Here is a 23,018-nt window from a genome sequence, read left to right as displayed (position 1 = left end):
GTGGAAAGCCAACAAAATTCATCTTTAAAAGTTGGAGGGATTTGACTGCTCAGTTATCTTTTGCTGCATAGAAGATTAGCCCAAGGCTTGCTGACTTTAAAAACAGCAAAGATTATTATCTTTTAGTTTCCATGGGTCAGAAATTCAGGAGTGGCTTAGTGAGGTGGTTCTGTTATAGAGACTCTCCTGAGGTTGCAATCAAGATGTTAGCCAGAACTGCAGGCATCTGGCATCTTAACTGGAGCTAGAAGACAGGCTTCCAGGCTCACTCTTGTGGCTGCTGACAGGAAACCTCAGTTCCTTGCAGTATAGACCGCATAGAGCTGCTTGAGTGCCCTCATAGCATGGCAGGTGGCTTCCACCAGAGTGAGTGATCCAAAGAGAGAGAACTGAATGGAAGTTACAATGCCTTTTATGACTTACCCTCAAAAATCATACTCCATCATCTCTTCCACATTCAGTTCAGTAGAATAACGAAGAACAGTCCACCTTCAGGTGGAGAATTAAACTTCATCTCTTAAAAGGAGGAGTATCAAAGAATTTGTGGGCATATTTTTAAATTATCACAACTACTGCATATCTTATTAATGTATTGCTTTAGTGCTGTAATATTCTCTAGTACATGCATATCACAAGCAGTCACAAAGATATAAATTAAAGGTCAGTCTTTTTGTTCCCTCTGGGAGATAACTAATATTTTTGAAAAATCTACTGGATATCACTATCCTGGATTTTTAATATTTGTTATCTGATTTAATTGCCTCACCACTTTGGAATCTTGGTATTTTGTTTATTTAACAGAAGGACAACTACTCTTATTGATGTTAGTAACCTTCTCAAAAACATGTTTAATTAGAGGACTAAGCTGAACCAAATGATATACAGTATTTTCTTTGCCGTGGTGTCATCACACTAGTGGCCCTTGGTTCACTATGGTTGCAGGTAGGTTTGGTTGAATACACAAAATGCTTTATAAATTTTAAAAATTAGTTTATAACATTGAACAATTGAGAGATTTCAACTGAAATCTGGAAATCATGTTTTGAAGTTCTTTGAAGCAATGAAGCATCTCTAGATCAAAACAAGTGCTGAAGTTAAGGCTGCCTTTTTTAGGTAGGTATATACTTTCTGGCCATCATCTAGATTTGCCACAGTCCTGATTAATAAATTTAGCCTATTTATGTTCTCATTCTGATCCTTGTAGACATTTAAATTTGCCATTTCTGGTTGGCGGGAAATCAATATAGAAAACAAAGAAGAAATGAAGTACTGACAATTGCCAGTGTATAATTTTCGAAAAGTTAAAAACATGACTTACGTAAATATATAGAGAGCATATGTCAAGCAGTCATTTAACTCATTAACAAGAGAACCAGCAGGATGGCAAAACTGTTTCAAAGTAGAATTGAAGAGGTTGAAATATTTATAATCGATGAAAGAAAAAGTACTGATATAAGATTGCAAAGTTACAGATAAAACCAGTCAATATTGTACTGGACAATAAAAGTATAAACTTTGCAGTTATCTTTTCTACCTGATGGAAATCATTTGCATCTCTATTGGAGAAAAATATTTTTAATGCATCGATCTACAAATTAAATCCATAGAGAATGAGACCTCAGCAATATTTGCTTGAAATTGGAAGTCAAACAAAGGTATATTCCCCAGGGGAATGAACTAATCCTTGGATGACCATCTTAGACAATGGTTCAGAATGACATAAAAAAGACATGCACCGATTCCTTTTATTTATTTATTTTTTTAGCAAGATTTGACTTTCTCAAATTTGTGGGTTTTTTTTTTTTTTTTAACTTTTATTTTAGGTTCGGGGTACAAGTGCAAGTTTGTTACATAGGTAAACCTGTGATATGGGGGTTTGTTGTACAGATTATTTCATTGCCCGTTACCCAAAAGTTGTCTCTTCTACTCTTCTCCCTCCTCCCACCCTTCACCCTCAAGTAGACCCCAGTGTCTATTGTTCCCTTCTTTGTGTTCATGAGTTCTCATCATTTAGCTTCTACTAATACATAAGAACATGCAGTGTTTTGATTTCTGTTCCTGTCTTAGTTTGCTAATAACCTCCAGCTCCATTCATATTCCTGCAAATGATATCTCATTCTTTTTTACGGCTGCATAGTATTCTATGGTATATATGCACCACGTTTTCTTTATCCAATCAGTCACTGATGAGCATTTAGGTTGATTCCATGTCTTTCCTATTGTGAATAGTGCTTATAGTGCTGCGTTGAACATTCATGTGCTTGTGTCTTTATGATAGAACGATTTATATTCCTCTGGGTATATATACAGTAAAGAGATTGCTGGGTTAAATGGTAGCTCTGCTTTTAGCTCTTTGAGGAATTGCTATACTGCTTTCCACAATGGTTAAACTAATTTATAATCACATCAACAATGTATAAGTGTTCCCTTTTCTCTGCAACCTTGCCAGCGTCTGTTATATTTTGACCTTAAAATGTTTCGGTTCTACTTTCACCGATTCTAGTAATTAATTATTTGCCTTATAACAAAAAATGTGATGCATCATTTTATACCCAATTATGAGTTATCACCATGACTATTCATTTTTTGAACTCTTTTCTAAATGTTTCATTCTCATTAATTATTACTGGGTGCAAATATAAATTTTAAAACCTAACAAATAACAAGTTTTAAAAACATAGTGACTTATATTTATATACTACTTTACAAGTTTCAAAATATTTTTATTTTATTCTTCTAATTTTGCCAATGTTAATATTTAGAGTTATCTATATATCAGAAGGTGAGTGGTCAATACTTTCAGATGTTATCGAAATAGAGCAGAAAAGTTCTCAGTAACTTTTGACAATGAAGGAATTTTCAGTAATCAAAATAAGAGCCACTTCAAAGGAACAATGAGAGCAAAATCCAGGTGACTTTTGGTTGAAAAAAAGAATAAGCAGCAACTAAAAAAATATAGTAATAAGAAAATATTTAAAATTTTGTTCCAGTAACAGTAAAGAAACAAGGGACTTACATTTTGAGATATTTTAGTAATGTCATGAAATGATTATGGTTATTTTCAGTCCTCTCCTATGAACTTTGTTATATTTCAGCAGCATTAAGGTAAAATACTCAATACTTTAGGAAATTCACTTCGCTCCTAAACTGTTCAAATCATTTTCTGATTTCTGAAGACAGGTATATAATTTAGACTTTTAAAAATTCTAATTTCTGGGCCAGTTGAAAAAAGCTTCCTGTAATTTGGAACACCTTTAAGTGCTTATTAAATTTGGTCAAATTTATCTATCCATTCATCCATCTAATGTATTTATTTATTGGCTTGCTTGCTTGAACTCTTTGTCTAATTGCCTCAACTCTCTAATTCTAATACAAATCAAATTAAAAGCACACATTTCAACTATAAAATGAGAAAGCCAATTCCCCATAGTTACTAAGTGTTTGGCTTATTATTAAGTTCTGTAGTGAGGTCTCAATGCTTCAGAGTTGCTTGGTTGTTAACAATATCTATTGTTTCAGTAGCAGAAAATCTTTCTGAAATGATAAAGAGTTGAGAGAAGGTATGAATGCTGTCAAACAGCTCTTTTGTCTGAAATTACAATTGTATAGACTAAAGCAACTGCATGCCCAGCTTGAGGGATGGGTCATTGAATGGACTCTGGCACATACTTTATCTGAACCCAAGGTATTTGAAATGACATTTGAAACAGTGAGTTCTGAGCTCTAGCTGATATAATAATACAAAAAGACTCAAAAACAAAGCAAGCCATACATTCCACATTTCTCAAGACAGATAAATAATTCACACTTTTAAAAAAGTCCTGGTTAATGGACTGGTTGAAAAAAAAAAAAGCTTCTTTTTGTTTGGGAAACACTTGAATATTTATGATTTTATAAAGACTGTATAATTTAGGAATACAACTATTAATAGCCTGAAAATCTCCATCCAATTAATTGCAATATCTTCTTTCTGCTTATCCTTGTAGGAGATGATAACCATTCCCACAAAGTTGCTGCCTTCTCTACCTTGTTTTGACAACATACCCTTACAAATGATAATGCTGACACACACATCTATGTTAGTCTTTCTATTAAGAGAACATCATTCACTGAAGCAGCGTGTTACTGAGGAAGTATATTGAGGCATAGAGTAGGAAGAATGTTTAGGCTGAGATTGCAGAAGGAAACTCTTATAGGGGAGAAAAAAATATATCATTTTTACTCGTTTTAAGTTCTCCAGCTGGGACCATGCCAATTAGACTAACCAAAGACAGATTAACAAGAGAAAAATACACATATTTAATTAATAGAAGTTTTATGTGACACAGAAGCATTCATAAGGAAATGAACACCCGAAGAGATGGTTGAGCCTGAGTGTTTTCATACTAGGTATGACGAAGAGTGGAAAGTTACAGAGAGAATGTGATAGGGCATGGTTAAGAGCTAAGAATAATAAATGGATCATTTAGCGTCTCCCATTTGTTCAGAATTCTGGTTCCCGCCATCTTTGGAAATAAGAATATTTCTTTCCTCTGGAGGTAGGGAGGTCACCTCTCACATGAGGATCTTATGACCTACTCCAGGGGAGAAGGGGAAGGTTAGAGAGTTTTTGCAGCATCTGCTCTTTCTCTGACCTTCAGGAAAGGGGAAAGTTAGGAAGTGCTTCTTGCACCTGCTGTTTCTCAAATTCCTTCAATATGCCAAAGTGCCGAATTTGGAGTAGCCTGTTCATAACCTTGTCACTCTGTTTAGTCAGTGAATCATAGTTTCATTCTAAGTTCAAGCAAGGAAGTATCAAAGTATAATTTTCAAAAGTTAAAAATATGACTATAATGAAAATCTAGAATGAACATAGATCAGAAAATCACTTATGGCATTATTGAGGGAAACAGACCAGTACTGCTGGTCTAATCTCATTAGAGGAATTGGGTATTTATAGGCATTTTGATGAAAAATAATATTTAAATGAGATTCATAGGTTAGGCATATAAATGTTTAATGCCTCACAGGGCAATAAAATCATAGCCTTTGAGTTTATCCTTTTTATCAGAGAAGTATCTACAAATTAACATGTAATTTCAGTGTATGTCTGATCAAAAAATAAGTCAAAGACAGATACACTCTTCTAGAGCTGCAGTATCAAGAATAGTGTAGGGGCAAAAGGAACTTTGCTTCTGTCCTCTGAAGATTCTGTACTTTCAGTCTCTGGAATAAACTGGACAGCAGACATATTAACAGGAGAAAAGGGGTGTCAATTTATTACATACATACTCACTGGGGTTCCACAAAGTATATGACTCCAAAAAAGAGCAGATGGCTGAAGTTAATATAGTATCCTAAGCTACAGAAAACAATAAACGCATGGATTTGAGGTGGTGACAGGTTATGGGAGGTTGAGGGGAGGAAATGCATGGAGGACAAAGGCTGTCTTGATATGCAGATTCTCTCAGGTAGCAGTCCTCAGCAAAAGAGGTAGTGTGTTGACCTTCAGCCTCTTTTCCTCTGACTTAATCTTTCCGATCTGATGAGATTATAGGGAGTGGGTTTATGACAGATTTTTCTTTTCTTCTCCTCTCTGCTCCTCTTTTCTCCTCTCTTCTCTCTCCTCTTCTTTTTTCTTCTGAAGGAACTTCCCTTTGTCAGATAAAAGAACTTCAGAGAAAACCCATCCCTGCATTGGCTGCTCCCCAGGTGCTTTGCAGTCTGAAGTCCAAAGCAGCATATATTTTGGGATATTTTTTTCTGAGCCCTGACAGTAGCCACTAGGTACCTATGTCATTTAAATTTAAATTCCAATTAATTAAAATTAGATATGATAAAAATTCAGTTTTCCAGTCATAGTAACCACATGTTAAATTTGGCTAGTGGTTACTTTATTAGACAGCATAAATAGGAATATTTTTATTGTTGACCTAAAAGGAAGAAGCTGAGGCCAAATTAATCTAAGTAGAAAGTTTACTTGGGCCAAGCTTGAGAATTGCAACCCAGTAGTACAGATTCAATTGGCTCTGAATGTATACTCCTATTAGCAGTAGTTACAAGTAGGTTTTTAAAGGAAAAAAAGAGACCATTCCTAACTTGTTTACTAAGAATTTACATTAAAGTAACCTAAGTTATTGATTGGCTATACATCCTTCTTTGTATCACAAGTTCCAGAAACATGAAGATAATGAGTGAGACAGCTAATCAGAACTGAAATGCCTTTAAACAGCTGCCCCTGGGCTCGGGTGTAGAAGGTATAGCTGAAATCCCATACTCACATCTCTCTGAGCCTGATTAATTTTGAATACCTCACATATCCCAGACTGCTCTTAGCTATTTTTCTTTTCTCACCATCACTGTAGAAAGTGCTGTTGGGCAGCACTCTTCTAGAGAATGAATTAATCAATCCTTGAGCAAGCCTTTTTTACAATTCCTAAGTATGCCATTGAAAGAAACTATCACCCCTCCATTTGCTTTATTTCCAAGTTTTGGATATTTTTTTTCAAACAAAGGAATCTTACAGATATCCTTTTCTATTTTCTCCACCCTTTCCTTCTTTTAATAAAAGGGAATCAGAAAACAAGGATTTGCCTTACACTCACAAAAGGTATTTATTCCTCACTACTACAGAATTTAGCTGTGCTATTGAATCAGTTCTGTTCCTTCCATCGAGTGAAGTAATTAGGACAAATACAAAAAGTAAGAGATTGCATTCTAAATATCTATATTTTAAAATGTGGAAACTGTTTATCCTTGTATCTAGGTCATCTTCAATCTTCACATAGCAAGAAGAAAGGCACCAAGATGTCGTCATTATTTTACATAATTATTAAGTCACATTTTGGCATAGCAAGAGACTTTACAGTTTCTTTTCATAAAAAAATGTCTATACTTTTGAAATGTCCTCTATGATGGTTTGGAAACACTTACGTTATTTTGGATCATGATACTAGGTTGCATCTGTGATTCAATGATTTTGTGTATGTGACTTTACAGTTTCTTTTCATAAAAAAATGTCTATACTTTTGAAATGTCCTCTATGATGGTTTGGAAACACTTACGTTATTTTGGATCATGATACTAGGTTGCATCTGTGATGTCAATGACACAAATAACCTTCCATCCTTCCTTCTACCTTCCCAAGAATTGCATCAGGGTCGTCAGAGAAAAGCCTCAGCATATTTTTAGGTTAAAGAGAGGAAACTTTTTAGTGCTTAACAAGGAACTTTGTAGTTAGCAAACATCAAGGATGTTACTCGAAGGATGTACTGTTGACATACTTATATCCAGCATAACATTTAGGATTTACAAAAGGGGCACAACATATGTTTACCCGGGTACTAGTAAAACATTAAGAATATCTTTGTTCAGATTCTCTTAATGTTTGGTGACTATATATATATATATATATATATATATATAAACCCAAATATTATTACAGTGTTAGTGAATTCCTCATCAGAATTCATCTTTCTTTTTTTTAACTTCCCAATTTCTTGAACTACTTTATTGGTTGAATAGAGACCCTCTGACGTTCTTTAGCTAATAGGCCCATTAATCTTTTTACCACATTTCATAATTTGTAAAAATATAGTCAGAAAATGTTTACATTCCCATCACATTTGCTCATATGATTAGAAAATCAATACAGGAATTATGCTCTTATTTTACAAACATGGTGGTATTATTAGAGGGCAGGAGCAAAACTCAGTTCTTTCAGCAGTCACTATTGGACAAGGATACTTTCAAATTAACTACATAGTGTACCACTTTATTTGAAGGGGCTATTATTTTTTTGAGATATAAATTGTAGCAAAGATTGGAAAATTGAAATGCTATCCTTGTTATTGTTTTAATCGTCCTCAGGCAGTTCAGGCTGAAATGTCTGATGGAACATATCCTAAACTGCCATAAGCCTCCATTCAATAAATGGGAAAATATTTACCAAAGAAACAGCTGTCATCCATATGTGGACTTTTGTCACTCTTTACTTAAAGTCTGATTGAATATTAAGATGCATCATCACAATAGTTCTGATTTTGACAAGAACAGCTTGCACGTAAGAACTTTGCTGGGAAGGCTGTGTAATATAATTCTTGAATGTAGCTCTATTTGTATTTGCAGCAGATGGTTACTTGACTCAATCTGACTGCAGTGATGCTTCAAAAGACATTAGGAAAAGAAGTCGTATTTAAACTGATTTGTTTGGGTTGTTGGTTAAGGGTAGTAAGAAAGAATTGGAAATTTACAAACGCACTAACAACATTCTTTTGGCATCCTGTTTAGAAATATATTTGCTTGCATGGTTTTCCCTGGATGTGATAACTGAATTTAAAATTAGCCTTTAGACAGTCTTGTCTGTCAAATGTTAAGAGTTGAAACTATAAAACTGTTGTGTTTTCCCCATTTTTCTACTGCTGTTATCCTTCCCCATTCTTAAAAACAAAGATCCAGAGACCCTTTTCAAATAAAACTGCCAATCTGAAATATATGGGAACACCATCTCCCTTTCTGAACAACAATATATTTTATGTTCTCAGGTTTCCTATTTCTCCTTGTCATTATATGAAAGAACCATATTTTATCATTTTTGTCAAAGGAATTAAGAGTAGAAAACCCCCACATCGTTTGCTCTTATTCTCTGCTGGATTCCTTTAGGCCTCGTAAGTGTTTAAATGTAATTTTGTCATGTATCATTTATCAGAATAGGTTCTTTGGAATTTTTGTTTGAGTTTGGTCTGTCTCTATAGCACAGTTGTTCAATCATGAATCATAGATATCAGAGAAGGAAAAGCTTGGCTTTTTTTTTATAAATGCAGGCCTGATTGCCACAGAACACTTTCAAATATATTCTACTTTTCTCTTAATAACAGAAATTTAGGTAGGATTGATGTGATTCTATCTAAGAACAGAAGAGAAGATTTTTTCTTTAACTTCTACATTTGGGCCTGCTCTAGAATAATTTGAATAGATTTTGGTTAGAAAAACTGCACATGACCTACTAAAGGGGAAATGTTCTGCCCCTAAAATTTCTCCTAGATTTTCCTAATTTTACGGATGATATGTCTTTGGCTTTGCCTATTATAACTTCTGTTCAAAAAATGTCAGAATGTATTCATAATCTGACCTAACTCCTAGAAATTAACATTCCTAGGTTTTAAAATGGAGAAAAATTTGCCTTACCCCCAAATAGGCTGCCTGGAGAAAGTACCTGTTACTTAAGCATACTGTTTTTTTGGAGACAGAGTCTCGTTCTATTGCCCAAGCTGGAGTACAGTGGCGCAATCTCATCTCACTGCAACCTCCGCCTCCAGGGTTCAAGCAATTCTCCTGCCTCAGCCTCCCAAATAGCTGGGATGACAGGTGCCCACCGCCATGCCTGTCTAATTTTTGTATTTTTAGTAGAGGTGAGGTTTCACCATGTTGGCCAGGCTGGTCTCAAACTCTTGACCTCAAGTGATCCTCCCACCTTGGCCTCCCAAAGTACTGGGATTACAGGTGTTAACCACCGCACCTGGCACTTAGGCACATTTGTAACTTCATTTTTCTCAACCTCCTATTCTTTTGTTGCTAAGGACTATTGAAGAAATATAATTTTTTGGTTCTGTTTTGTTTTGTTTTGTTTTTAGTTCTCTGTGGTTTGAATACAGATCATTAACTTTCTCTGGACCTCATTATGACTTGAGCCAAGCTCCAGTCCCAATCTTCCAAGAAGAGATTTTTAAGTCAACCTTGTTTTTAATTCTTTTAGATTTTTAGATGTGGACATTGACTCATTAATTCAGGCTATTTCCCAGAGATGCTTCTAGAGATTTTCTTCTTCCTTTCAAAAATTTTTAGCAACATTTCCTTTCAGTAGTTCCTTGGAAAAGTTTCCAAAATTATTTCTCTATAGTCATTAGAGTTGGCAGGTAGCATAGAGATCATATTCCAACCAACATCAAAAACTGCATTTCTGTCAGATGGTGATTAGGTCTCTGCTTCTTTAACGGTTAAGAACTTGATGCTGGAGTCAGTCTCACTGAGATCAAATCCTGGCTTCAGCAGTTACTAGCTGTGTAACTTTGGATATTTCTTCTGCCTTTGTTTTCTTATCATAAAAACGTGCGTTATGATAGCCCTGCCCTGCAGGGCTGTTGAAAGGATTAAATAAGGTCAAATACATAAAGAACTTTAACAGTTTGAGTTGTGCAATATGTGAAGTTTCTTCTTCATTTTGCCACAATGATAATTACTAATATTTTCAACACTTACGATACCAATATGAATAGAATAATGAGATCAATATTCTACCCCATCAAAGATGACCTTTTTCTTTTCAGCCACAGTCTCTTTCTACTACAAATCCTTCTAAAAATTTCATACAGATTAAATCCATTGTATAATAAAGTGTTGAGAAAAAAAGGAGACAAAATAAGAAAAAAAAATGAAGTGTAGCCTAGGAAGAAATAAAGATGAAGGGGTATATAAGGTGTAGGAAGAGAAAAGTATGGAGTACCTTTGAGTATGGGTATGTGGACATGGAGGAGGATCTTTTTTCTTACCCATCGCCACGCTCTGGCTGAGGCACCTATAATAAAAGACGTATTGATAAGAGAAAAGCATACAAAGGTACTTGTAAATTTGACGTGGCATAGGAGCTATTAGAAATGGAAAACCCTGTGTGTGTGATGATGTGTGATAGCTGTGGAGAAGTACGATTCAAAAAAAGGGGCATAATCTAATGATAATCAACTGGGGGAAACTTAGTGAGGCCTGTGTTTCCAGTTTCTTCTCTGTGTCTCCATGTTTTCAGAGACATGGAAGGTCCTTTCCTCCAGGTATAGAGTGGGCTTCTCTCACAAGAGGTTCTTATGACCTACTTCAGAGAAAGGTCAGATAATTTGTTGATGGCCTGCATCAGGCGAGAAGGAACATCTGCTTCTGCTGTTTCCTCAACTGCCAAGGTGCGAGATTTTGGGTTAGCATGTCCTTTGAGGACACCATCACGGAATACGTAACAGAGGAACAACCTTTTTCTAACAATTGATGTTATGCAAGATATATTTGGATTACTTTCAAGGTCTTTCAAAAGATAAGAGTAAAGAATAAAATTCTATTGTAGTGATTTTTGTCTGTGGAACTTCATTTTTGAACATGACACTGCTTCAATATTAAACCATTTAGTACTGGGGTCTATTGAGGATTGTAACTGAGGTCAGGGGTGGAGCTGGTCTACAATTTTGTTCCTAAGCTGTGGCCCTCAGCTTTCTACTAAAGTAAAATCATCACCCTAGACTTGAGACAGAGTGCAACTCACTATGCGTGTGAACTTGTTGCTAAAGTATTCTACAAGAGGAGATAATTAAGTCTAGGTGTGATAATTATTAGAATATTAGAGTAAAAGTAAATATATATTTTAGTAAAGGTACCAAAGTTGGAGTTAAAATTTTGAGAAAATGTATTTTGGGGGACTTGGGATACCATTAATAAGACCCAAGTTCAAAAGAATTATGTGAGGCTGCTAAACTGAGGTAGGGGGAAGATCTACTTTGTTAAGTAAAACAACAGAAATTAAATATTTCCCAAGGACAATGTATACACTTTTTCTATGTAGGATAAATCTTTTGACTGGCAGAGTGAATAGCAGAGTGATCTGTAGGATTTATTTGTGAACCCATCACCTCATGTCAATAACAAGGGAGAAGTGTGTTGTCTTTGTTCTATACAAGAGCAGGACATCTGCCAGGAGACAGGAGAGTGAAGCTCATCTCAGAAGTTAAATTCACACAAGAATGATTGACAGTATCGAATAGTTTAAAAAACCCTTTCCCATCACCCACTTGGATCCTTATTGAAGCTAATAATGACTGAGAAATTAAAGACTGAATTAAAGTTAACAGCTATCAGGGAGTAGTACTGACTAATGAAATTCTAATCTGTTGTTATGTGAAGTTGGGAAGATAGCAAATGAAGTGGGTTTACCTACAAACGAAAGAGGTTTTGTAACAAGATCTTTGGGGTAGTTAGCAGGTTTTCTATTTCTGTTAGGTGGCGCTCCCTGGGCAGGCACAGGTTCCAAGCTGAAACTGTCACTAACTAATGCACTTGCAGTAGGAAATAAGTGAAAATGTTACAGACGTTTGGCTATTAAAAGCCTCAGACTATGCTTGGACAAATTAAACACAGAGATTGCTTCCCCACCCCCAAACACTATGTATCACTTCGAGGACTGAGATGGTCCTAAAGCTGTAATGGGTTTGAACATCATAAAGCATTTAAACATATGACCCTTTGTACTTTTTTCTCCCCATAAATATATCCATCTTGGAAGGTAGTGTCCTCATCTGTGATTCATGACTGCCTTACACTTTTAAAATTCTTATTTACATTTTGACAGGTTGCAAATTGTGAGTCCTAGCTTTTTAAGGGTAAACAGCCCCCTACACATACCTACAAGCAACTCCTCCCGTAACAAAAGTTGATTTCCTAACTTCTTAACTACTTCTAACCAGCTATGTGACTTAGCTATCCACAATCAGATGCACATCCCCATTGTTCCAGGAAAGATCTGTTTCTATAAACCTAGTTTCCCTTCAAATTTTCTTGTGTATTTCTTTTCTTTAGGAGGAAAATCAGAGAAAAATGAAGACATTCCAATAGCTCCAATAATAATTCTCCTGAGTTATGTATTGAAATGTGGCAGCTTCTTTCTCAGATATCTGTGACTTAAAGTTTCTTTGAAAAAAAAAAGCTAATAAACAAAATGAATTGGTAAAAGTATATTTTGGGTTATTAGTATATATTTGAAACAACCTAGGTTCTCACACAGAAGCAGTACTCAAGTTAGCTGACCTCAGCATTCACCCGTAAGATGGGAATTATCAAGGGGTTATTTGCCCGCTTCTCCTTTTAATCAATGGGTATTAATGAAACATAAGGACAACATCCCTAGGCTTATAAATTTGTATTAATTATTCTAAAATCTACCAATGCTTTTTTATCTATCGCCCACAGATTCAGTGGGTGGTATTATATAACATTTTGTTTCTTTCATCTGTCTAGATCCTATTAAATATCTAAATATTTTTTATGTATCCTAATTCCTTATTTGACTCTCCTATCTTTTTTTTTGGATGAGTAACACTTCTGGTGGTAGTTAAGTTCATGAATTAACTATGCAACAGCTATCTGCCTCTCTCAGACCAATTTACTAAGAGCCACAAGAAAGTAATCCCTTATCATTTCCCAAATTCAAGTTCCTTTCAGGCTTTGCTGATGTGAATAGGCAAGACTACATGCGTGTGAAAGTATGTGTTTCCTGGTCTGCACTAATTTTGACTGAACTTAGTGATTCAAAGGCTCATTCAAAGGTATAAATTCATGTTAGCTGTTTTATATATGACTCAAATTCTTCTCATCAATTACTTTTTTTGTTAAGGTTCAACCTCTTTCCAAATTCTTCTCTGGACCTTTCTTCAAGTGGCAGTTCATGCCTAGTATTACCATTGGTTACTTTCTCTTTCAGTTATAAATTATATTTCGATTACAATGTGCTTAGCTTGGGAATACAGCAGGGGAACTTGGAGTGGTTTATGTGCAGTGAATCCTTTAGTGGAAATGGAAGGCAAATCAATTTGACTCTCACTGTGCTCTTTGACTCATATTATTCATAAAGTCAACACAATGCAAAAACATTCCACATTTCTACTTGCTCCCTTTGCCATTTTTTTGTTTCTTTCTTTTTTACTCTATAACTTTTCAAAGTCTGTTAAACCTCTCTCTCAATTACTGAGCGCACAGCTCTATTTCTAGTATTCAATGCCTTTCTCATCTTCTAGTCACTACCTATAAGGATTTCTTCTCTGAATTCCCACTGTTTAACGCTATCCACTCGAATAGGTAAAGGAACAGAAAAAACAACTACATATCGCCTAAATGATGAAATAATTTATCACTTTACTTAAAAATCTACATTGAGGACAGTCCCAGGGTTGGTTACTTTAGTAGATTAACAATATCATTAAGGACCTGGGTTCGTTTTTTTCTACTTCTTTGCCCTGTAATGTGATCTTTAGTGTATTCTTTTCAGGCTAATTCCTCTATGGTCATAAGATATCTACTGAAGTTCCAGGGATCCTGTGCGTAAACATGATATTCAGTTGAAAAACAGTACTGTTTCTTCCTTAAGTGTACAAGAGCTCCCAAATCAGACATTCTCTCATGTCTTCTTGGTCAGAAACTGGAGTACATGCCCACCTAAACAAGACAACCACATCGAATTAGACAATTTTTACCATTAACAAATGAAAAGCAGAGGGACATGTGCATGAAGTTGGGACCAGGCTAATGTGAAGAAAGAAAAATCATGTTATGGACTAACAGCATCCATTGCCACCACTGTCCTATGGCCGTCTTTTGTCATCTGCTGCTCTTTATCTTTTCTTTGTTCTTCCCAGGCAGTGAAGGATCTCGTTTCACTTAGATAAGCCTGTTCAAAATGTGAACAAATAATATTTGTTCCAAATCTCATTTCCTCTTCTAAGAGATGTCCTCCATTTCCTTTTAGCCAAGGTTGTTTAAACTTCTTCTGAGGAATTTTTTTTTAATCTCTTTTCAAGACAAATGATAGGGTTTTTGTTTTGTTTTGTAACATTTTATAAAATACCGATAAGAGGCTGGGGTGGGAACATTCTGGATAACACATGCATACCCCTGTTTTTATTTGTAAAGACATAGTTTAGGAAACTGATAGCAGGTTTTATTCTGTCATATTCTCCAGCACTTTTGGAAGCTATATGAACATTTCCAAACCACTTGGGTAATATTCAGTAAGTTATTGTTTCACTTATAAAATGAGTCTCACATGGCCTGAAAGCTTTCTTACTCTCTGCCAGAGAATAGCTTACATATTTGAAGTGTCTGTGCCAATAGCATAAAAGAATAATTTTATATTTTCAAGTAGTTTACAATTATTTCTAGTTGTTTTTTTATATGAAGTTCTATGAAAACAAGAAGCAGATATGAGCCGGTAGTACTGTTTTTGAAAGGACTGTACGCGGACAACATTCTTGTATCACTCAGGTGTGACCAGTGCATCAAGGGCAAATAACATGAACTCTTGGAGTTATGCAAGAAATATTAAATATTATAATGAGAAGATATGGTTATTCTAGTTTACAAAGAGCCTCAAACTTTCCAAACAACAAACAAAATACTAAATAGTGATTTCTTTGAAATTCTGAGTTAAATAATGGATCAGGCACAAAATGTTATTTTCAAAAACTGAAAGAATCTTGGTTTGTAAACACCACAAAGAACAAAAATTAAAAACAATAAAATAAATACTTGACACCATTCTGCTTATACATTACCACTCTTTAATATATAACATAAATTTGAGTTTTTACTGTAGGCTATATAATTACATTCAACTAAAAAAGAGAGGAAAAAAACCAACATTCAGCTTTTTTGTTGTTATGATTTGTTCTGCTTGACTGCTGAGTCTTGCAGGATATTGAACCAAAATTTTTATTTTGCCCTTGAGCCAGACTCTTAGTGGTTTGACTTGCAAGAAATTGGCTTGACTTTAGGGTTAAGGGGATGTTTTCTGATGTAAGTTGGTTTCTTCTCCAGATGATGGTGGTGGTGGTGGTGGTGGTGGTGGTGCTGGAGGTTGTTTTTGTCATAGAAAAGGAAAAGGCAAATGTTAAAGGTATTTGGTCTTCTTTTGATTTTAGTGATAGAATTGTCTTTATAAGAATGGAGGTAAAAATTGTGCAGAGGTAAACCCATGAACTACAGATAAAATGTACCCCAATGGAGTGTTAAAATAATGCAATGCCTTTTGGTAAAAACAAAACTATTTTGCCATTGCCACTGATTTTCATAATGATTGAATACAGCCATGGTAACGTCATCCACAACCAAACTATTTAGGAAATCTTTATACTTCCTAAATCTGGCTTAGTAAGACATAAACTGAGATTAAAAAGAAACATATGAAGAAAATATTGCTGCCTTCTGAAAGTTTTCAAGCTAGTTCCCCAAATGGAATGTAGCATTGGGAATCTAATTTCAACACATACCTAAATAATTAATCTGATAAATTCAATCTGGGACCTGTATAAAGTATTTGGAACTCTACAATGATCAAAAAGCCTCCAAATTGATAAGGTTTCTGATCCATTTTCTGCAAAAACAAAAGTTTTTCTGTTTTATTTAAGTTATTTAATTGGATAAAAATGTCAATGTATTCACATAAATTTATTAATTAAATTGACTGCATAAAACAATTATAATTTATAGTGTACACACTAAGCTTTGTATTACTATCAATAGAACAATCTTATAACAACAATATTTAGTAGGCTAATGATAGGTGCTTTTATAAAGTCTAGATTTTTGACTTAATACAATTAAATTATATTTAACATTCATACATGAGTCCAGCAAGAGTGTTACAGGTTGATGGGAAGTTTTTCTCTTGTCCATCAAGGAGTTATTCAAGAATCAAGGTTTCTTTCATTTTATAGCTGTAGAATCTCATAGGGCCTTGGAATACTCTGCTCCCAACTAGCAGAAGGAGAAAAATACTGAAGATATATTTACACAACTGGATGCAAGTCAATGAAGAAAATTTGTCATCTGGTTAGGCAGTTCCTTGCCCATGACAGCATCACACTATGGAAGTGAAAGGATGCATTTCCAAGGAACACTTGTTCATTTCTGCAAAATCTTCTCTCCTGCCTATCAAATATCTAAATGTATCTTTTCCCCCATAGATAGAATACACTACATTTAGGTCAAAATACAGAATCTCCAGCTGACTTGCAGTCCTCTCCATCATGCCCTTTTATAGTTCCTTTTGTACAGCAACCTAAGAACCAAAAGGCTCAAAGATATCTGCATCCACTGTCCTATCTGTATAAAATATCAAAAGACTCTTGTTTAGAAAATGGAAGACTGGGAAACACTCAGTAGCCATTGGTCCAGAGCCAGGCAATGAAGGTGAAGACCTCCTGCTCTGGCGGTTGAGAAGTCACTTGTTAGCCTTATTCTTTTCTCTGTAAGGTTCCCCGTTGTCCTTTGTTCTCTTTAAGCTATGCTTCCAATAGGATGTTCTTTCTAATCTGTTTTGATCCACGCTACACCTGAAGCTGGCAATGGAGAGTATCTTCCCCCCTGGGGCTCTGTATTTTATAAACTTTTTATTGCCTTTTGCAGTTTTAAGATATGAAGAGACAAAGATTCTGTAAGCTACACTCCTGATTTTTGAAGTTACACATTTGTTTGCAAATTAGTAGAATTTTGATTTGTTTCCCATTAGTTCTACAAACCAATAACCATATTTAAAGTTATATTCTAGAAATAATGATCAAGCTCAATTTGTTTCTTTGCACTTCACCCCCTTGGCTTTCTCTTTCAACTTATTTATAGGTGGTTGCTTTGAGGTCATCTAAAACAATGTTTCAGAGTAAAACAAATACTTTTTGTCTGAAGGCTCACTCTCTTTATTTAATTGAGAAGTCCTAATTGAACTTTTGTTGCTTAAAGCATTTTCAGTATTTTCTCTTACTGTTCAGGTATTAGAAGCATTAGAAAGTAGAAGTTTCTAATATTAGAAGTTATTAGAAAAGTCTGAACCTGGGAGCCCCCAGTTTGGACTTGTTCTGATCACTTTCAGTTTTTGCTTTATCCAGCTAATTCTTCTCTACACTCATTTCTTTTGTAATATCTTGCCCAAGCAATCACATAGTAACTAATGCAACTATTAATATTGTGCTTTTAAACTCATTTATTTAAATCTGCAGGCTCAATACACATTTCTTTTTCCTGCCAAGGTATAGCAAATGATATTATTTAAACAAAGATTTTTTAAACCAAATATTTTAATGTTGATGAATATTTCCATTTTCCATTTATAGTTACCCAACTGCTTGCCACCTTACTATTAATGGAATGTTAGATGGTTTAGGTTTTTATTAAAGCAGCATTGTACTTGTGGTAGCAACTACAGTATTAGTTTGGTAACACTAGCTTTTAGAAATTTCAGTGGATTGACATATTTATTTATTTTCTGCCTCAAATTAGAGCCCAATGCACATATTCCTCATTATCAGCCAGTTTTTTCTCCAGGTAGATGGAGGCTCCTTCCTTCTTGTGACTCCTATGTCTTTGGTTTAAGAATTCTCTGATTTTGACCAGAGGTAAAAAAGAGATGCCTGATTTAAAAAGTAATAATAATAATTCAGCTCAGTGGTGCCATACATAAGTTCTGCTACATGTCAGTAGTTATATCTAGTCACTGGGTCATATATCGAGCCAAGAGACTAGAAAATATGGTCTTTATCTTACAAATAGTCAACCAATACACATTTTGGAAAAGGTAGAAGGAGGACATTAGTTTCTGATTGACAGATGTTTGTCTCCTGTAACTGTAACCACTATGTAATTTTCTTTCATTCTTTCTTTTTTTTTATTTTTGGTAGTAAACAAAGAACAGGTTAGCATCTCAAAGCCTCTATTTTAAAAGACATCTCAAATTGGGTGGGGCCATCTTTTTCAAAATCCTCTTTATAGTCAAAATTCTGTTTTATTTTACCTACAAAGAGTCATTATTAGATTCATTTTTTTTTCTCTGAGATACTTAGGAAACCAAATCATCTATTAAAATTTTGTTTTGAAAACATAATCAGAGAAACAAGTTGTATTAATCTGTTCTCACACCACTAAAAAGAACTACCTGAGACTGAGTTATTTATGAAGAAAAGAGGTTTAATTGGCTCATAGTTCTGAAGGCTTAACGGGAAGCTTGGCTGGGAGGCCTCAGGAAACTTACAATCATGACAGAGGCACAGGGGAAGGTCATCATGTGACCTTCTTCACATGGTGGCAAGAGAGAAAGAGAACAAAGGGGGAAATGCCACACACTTTTAACCGTTAGATCCCATGAGAACTTACTTACTATCATGAGAACAGCAAGGGGGAAATCTTCCCTCATGATCCAGTTACCTCTCACCAGAACCCTCCCGTGCAACATGGGGATTACAGTGTGACATGAGATTTGGGTGGGGACACAGCCAAACCACCTTATTGTGCCACTGGCTTTTGTTGTGGAGGGAAATGATGGATATCTGAACATAGTCAAGTTTATGTTAGGGAAAATAATTGGAAAAAGCAAAACTGAGATGGTTTATGTGAGAATGGAAGAGGGATGTATGGAATTAATGTCATGAAAATATTTGCTGTGGGATGTGCACTACTTGAGAACAAAATAGTATTCTTCCTAATGGATATTTTGGGGCTTTTCATCAAAGCTCTGCAAATACTAGATAAGAATGGTAATGGCAGTGATGATGATGATGACAAAGAGAGCAGTGACAACTACATCAATAATATCAGTGAAGGTGATGCTTACCTGAACAAAGTAGTAATTGAAACTATGGATATAAAGTGTGTGTGTGTGTGTGTTTTAAAGTATGCTAAATTTAAAGAGAAATCTCTAGTTTATTCCAGAGGGAATGATACTTTAGGAATCATTAGTCCCAATAAATAAGACATAGGCTTGGATAATTGAAAATAAGGGAAATTCTAGTTAGAAAATAGAACTACTGAATGAAAGGTCTGCCTTCATTAGATCCTCTTACTTTTTGGATCTACATATGTTTCTGTTATTCAAAGGTAAGTACTCACATAGTATAAGCAGCTATAGTAAATTTCAGGTTGCTTAGTAGAGAAAATCTATTTTAAGTCATTCCTGGTTTTATAATGTCCATTTTTCCATAGATACACACACACACACACACACACACACACACACACACATATATATATATATATCAGATTCTTTTATCAACCAATTTAATATTGTATGATTTAAAGAAAGATTTTGTGTATTTTATTAAAATTAATTACATTAAGATAAAAATAGTGAATAAGCTGTTGATAGTGAATATCAACAGCTCATAAAACTTGTTTGGTAATCTCTGGTATTAAAGGCTAAAGTATGATTTTGATTAAAACCAAATTCTCTTTTTTTCCCAAATGATATAAGAATATTCATTTTAGCCAGTAAGATTATGACTAAATGTAAAAGATCACAGTTCCTTGCCTCAGATACCTGTAATTAATAGCATTTCTCATAATATATCTGAGCTGCAGCATTTTCTGGAAAGTGGTCTTATTAAAGGTTTAAAATGGGAAGAACATTGCATTACATCTTTGTCATAAGGAATATTCTGAGGGTTCATGTTATAAAAGTATACACAGGCCAGCTGAGACCACTTATAATGCAATACTTCATGGAGCATCCTGCCCTGCCTCCTGCCCTGGATGAATTGATGGCGAATACTTTACATTAAGTGCATAGAAAGCTCATCTGTGCTATGTGAACTATTTCATGATAAAGGCTATTTCATTGAGTATCTTCTCATATGTGATATCGAGTACCCTAGAACATCTTTTCACCTTGCCATCATTTATCTAAACACTAAGTGTTTTGTGTTTGGAGAAGTGGAGTCAACGAACTAGTTTTGCATTACCTATCTTTTTTTCTTTTCACTTTGTGCTGCCTCAGAATGTGAATTTAGGGTTCTGATTGGGACAATTTTCTTTAAGAGACAGCCAGAGAGAAAGAAGGAGAATAATCTGAAGAGCAATGTTACTGACTGTTTATTTTAGACCAGTCATTGTCCAGAGCATTTCTTCCACATTGATCCCTGCAATCTTCACAGCGTTTCTTGTGAGGTATGGCGTAGTATCATTCTCTTTTAAAGATTAGGCTTGGAGAGGTGTAATTACCTATCCACAGTAAAAGAGCTAGTAAATGTTTCAATCAGGATTCAGACTCAAGCCATGTTACTCCACAGCCTGCACTCTTACGCTGCTGTACTACAGCCACAGTGAGTCAGCTTGAAGCTGGGAGGTTTTATGATGAGGGGGCTGGAGGTTTTGTGGTATTTCAGCATTCATCCAGAAGACTGCGTATCAGCCTGTGGTAAATGGCACTTGACAATATGCAAAGTGAGAATTTTATACCTTAGTATGGGACAGCTCTAAGTTTGTATCGACTCCATGAAGATGAATACAAATGACACATAGAATTTGGTGCTGAAAATTTAAAGGAAGAAAATTTATGACATTTTGGGACAGGAAAAACTGCAGAGAAAAATTAACGGTTACCAGAGATTGGGGTGGGGAAGGGGGAAGTGATGAATAGGTGGAGTACTGAGAAATTTTAGGGCACTGAAACTATTCTCTGTGAAACTGCAATGATGTGTACATGTCCTATGTACTTATCAAAACCCATAGAACTATACAACACAAAGAGTGAAACAATGTAATCTATGGGCTTCAGTTAACGATAATGCATCAACATTGGTTCAATAATTGTAACAAGTGTTTAACGCACTAAGGCAAGATGTTAATGAGAGGAGAAACTGCTAGTGAGGAAGACAGGAGGTATATGGCAATTCCCTATATCATCTATATCATCTACTCAATTTCCCATAAACCTAAAACTGCTGCAAAAAATAAAGCCTATTAGTTTTTTTTTTTTTTTTAAGAAAATGAAAAAAATAAACCGTATGAGTGAGCACATGACTGTAATTGTGGATCAATCAGGAAACAGATGACTAATTTCAGAATAAAAATATCTTTTCTGCTTTAGTATCGACATCCAGAAAGTCCACATTCTCATTCAGTTAAAATCCAATTCCACAAATACATTTATTCTGTGCTCTCTGTGTAATCATTGAGCTATGAATTTTAGGTGAGCCTGTTTCTTTCTTGCCTCAGCCACTCCCTAAATAGAAAATGCAACACCTTTAGAAAGTAACCTTAACTCTTTAAGGCCACAGGGGTATAATTCAGGAGTGTTTGAGTGGTTTCCCTGAATGCATCACTTAAAAGGACAGGAGAAAGAAGTCTCCCCATGCATTTCTTACCGTTGTTGCAATGAAGGGACTGTATTTTCCTATGCCTAGTCAGCCCTTGTTAATAAACTGGCATTTGAGAGGCAATTTTAGATACAAAACAGCTTCTAATGGCTAAGTAAAAGGAAGTGGGTAAATATTGCCATTTCTTTCGGAGTGAAAAGTAGATTTATTTGCCTGCACATTTTCTCACCACTGAAGTCACGGTGTGAGAAGGAAATAGTTTTAGAAACTAAGTACCAATGGACCCATAATCATGCTTTCTCCAAACAGCTAAAGCTCAGTGTGAGACCTTGCTGGCAACAAGACTAGAATGAGAGAAATCAAACAACAAGGGGATTATTAGAGAAAGTAGAGCCATGAGAGAGTCATGTTTTAGCCAGAAGTAAGGACTAGCTGGCTCTCCTGTATAATAGAAAACGCTTCTTCAGTTCATTTCTGGGACTGGTGGCTTGGTTGCCCCCAAAAGGGCAGATTTCTATTAAAAAGTAACTTACGTGAATTTACTATCATATCTATCATTTCCTATCATTTCAGGATCATTGGGTTAACTTAGTCCTCATACCTTTTTATAAGAACATAGGAGATTTTCAAAATCACAATTTTGGAAGAGAAGATCTAACCCCGCACCATGAAATCACATTGCTGTATACAATTTGGCAGCTATGAGAGGATGTGGGCGTATTTACAAACTGTATATTGGTACTTTATAATTAAGAATTTGCATAATTGATAACAAAATCCTCATGAATATGCTATCAATAACATCATGAGCTAAAGTAGCTACAGATATTCCATTCTTTGGTGTGTGTGTGTGAAGGTTGGGGAGGTGCAATGGAGACAGCCGTATCTTTTTCTGTGTCCACCTGTTCTCAAATCTTGTCTCCATTTCTATGTTTAAATCTTACTGACATTGGGCTGGTTGCTTCCAGTTGTCCATTTTGATACATTAAGTGATGAAGTCTCAAACTTTTGTTTTAACAAGGGACAGATTTTCTTCCCTACTACACGGGAACTTTAATTATGTCACCATTGTGCTCGTAATTCTGTTCCTCATATTACTGTATAGTGCAAGGCAGGATCAATGATAGTGTAATTCTCCTCACTTCAATTACTTGTACC

General features: G+C 35.2%; 1 protein-coding gene across 1 annotated transcript in view; it reads left to right on the top strand.

Annotated features, from left to right (window-relative positions):
• Positions 1-23,018, top strand: part of LRP1B (LDL receptor related protein 1B) — a 1,950,491-nt gene that overhangs the window by 974,163 nt on the left and 953,310 nt on the right. Inside the window, exon 8 of the mRNA XM_031651763.1 lies at positions 7,194-7,211. Within this exon, the coding sequence (XP_031507623.1) occupies positions 7,194-7,211 (18 nt within the window). The remainder of the gene's footprint in view (positions 1-7,193; positions 7,212-23,018) is intronic.

Source organism: Papio anubis, chromosome 10 (genome assembly GCF_008728515.1).
Source record: "Papio anubis isolate 15944 chromosome 10, Panubis1.0, whole genome shotgun sequence".
Classification (NCBI taxonomy): domain Eukaryota; kingdom Metazoa; phylum Chordata; class Mammalia; order Primates; family Cercopithecidae; genus Papio; species Papio anubis.
The sequence above is the reverse complement of the archived record's forward strand: the minus strand, read 5'-3'. Positions and strand labels throughout refer to the sequence as shown.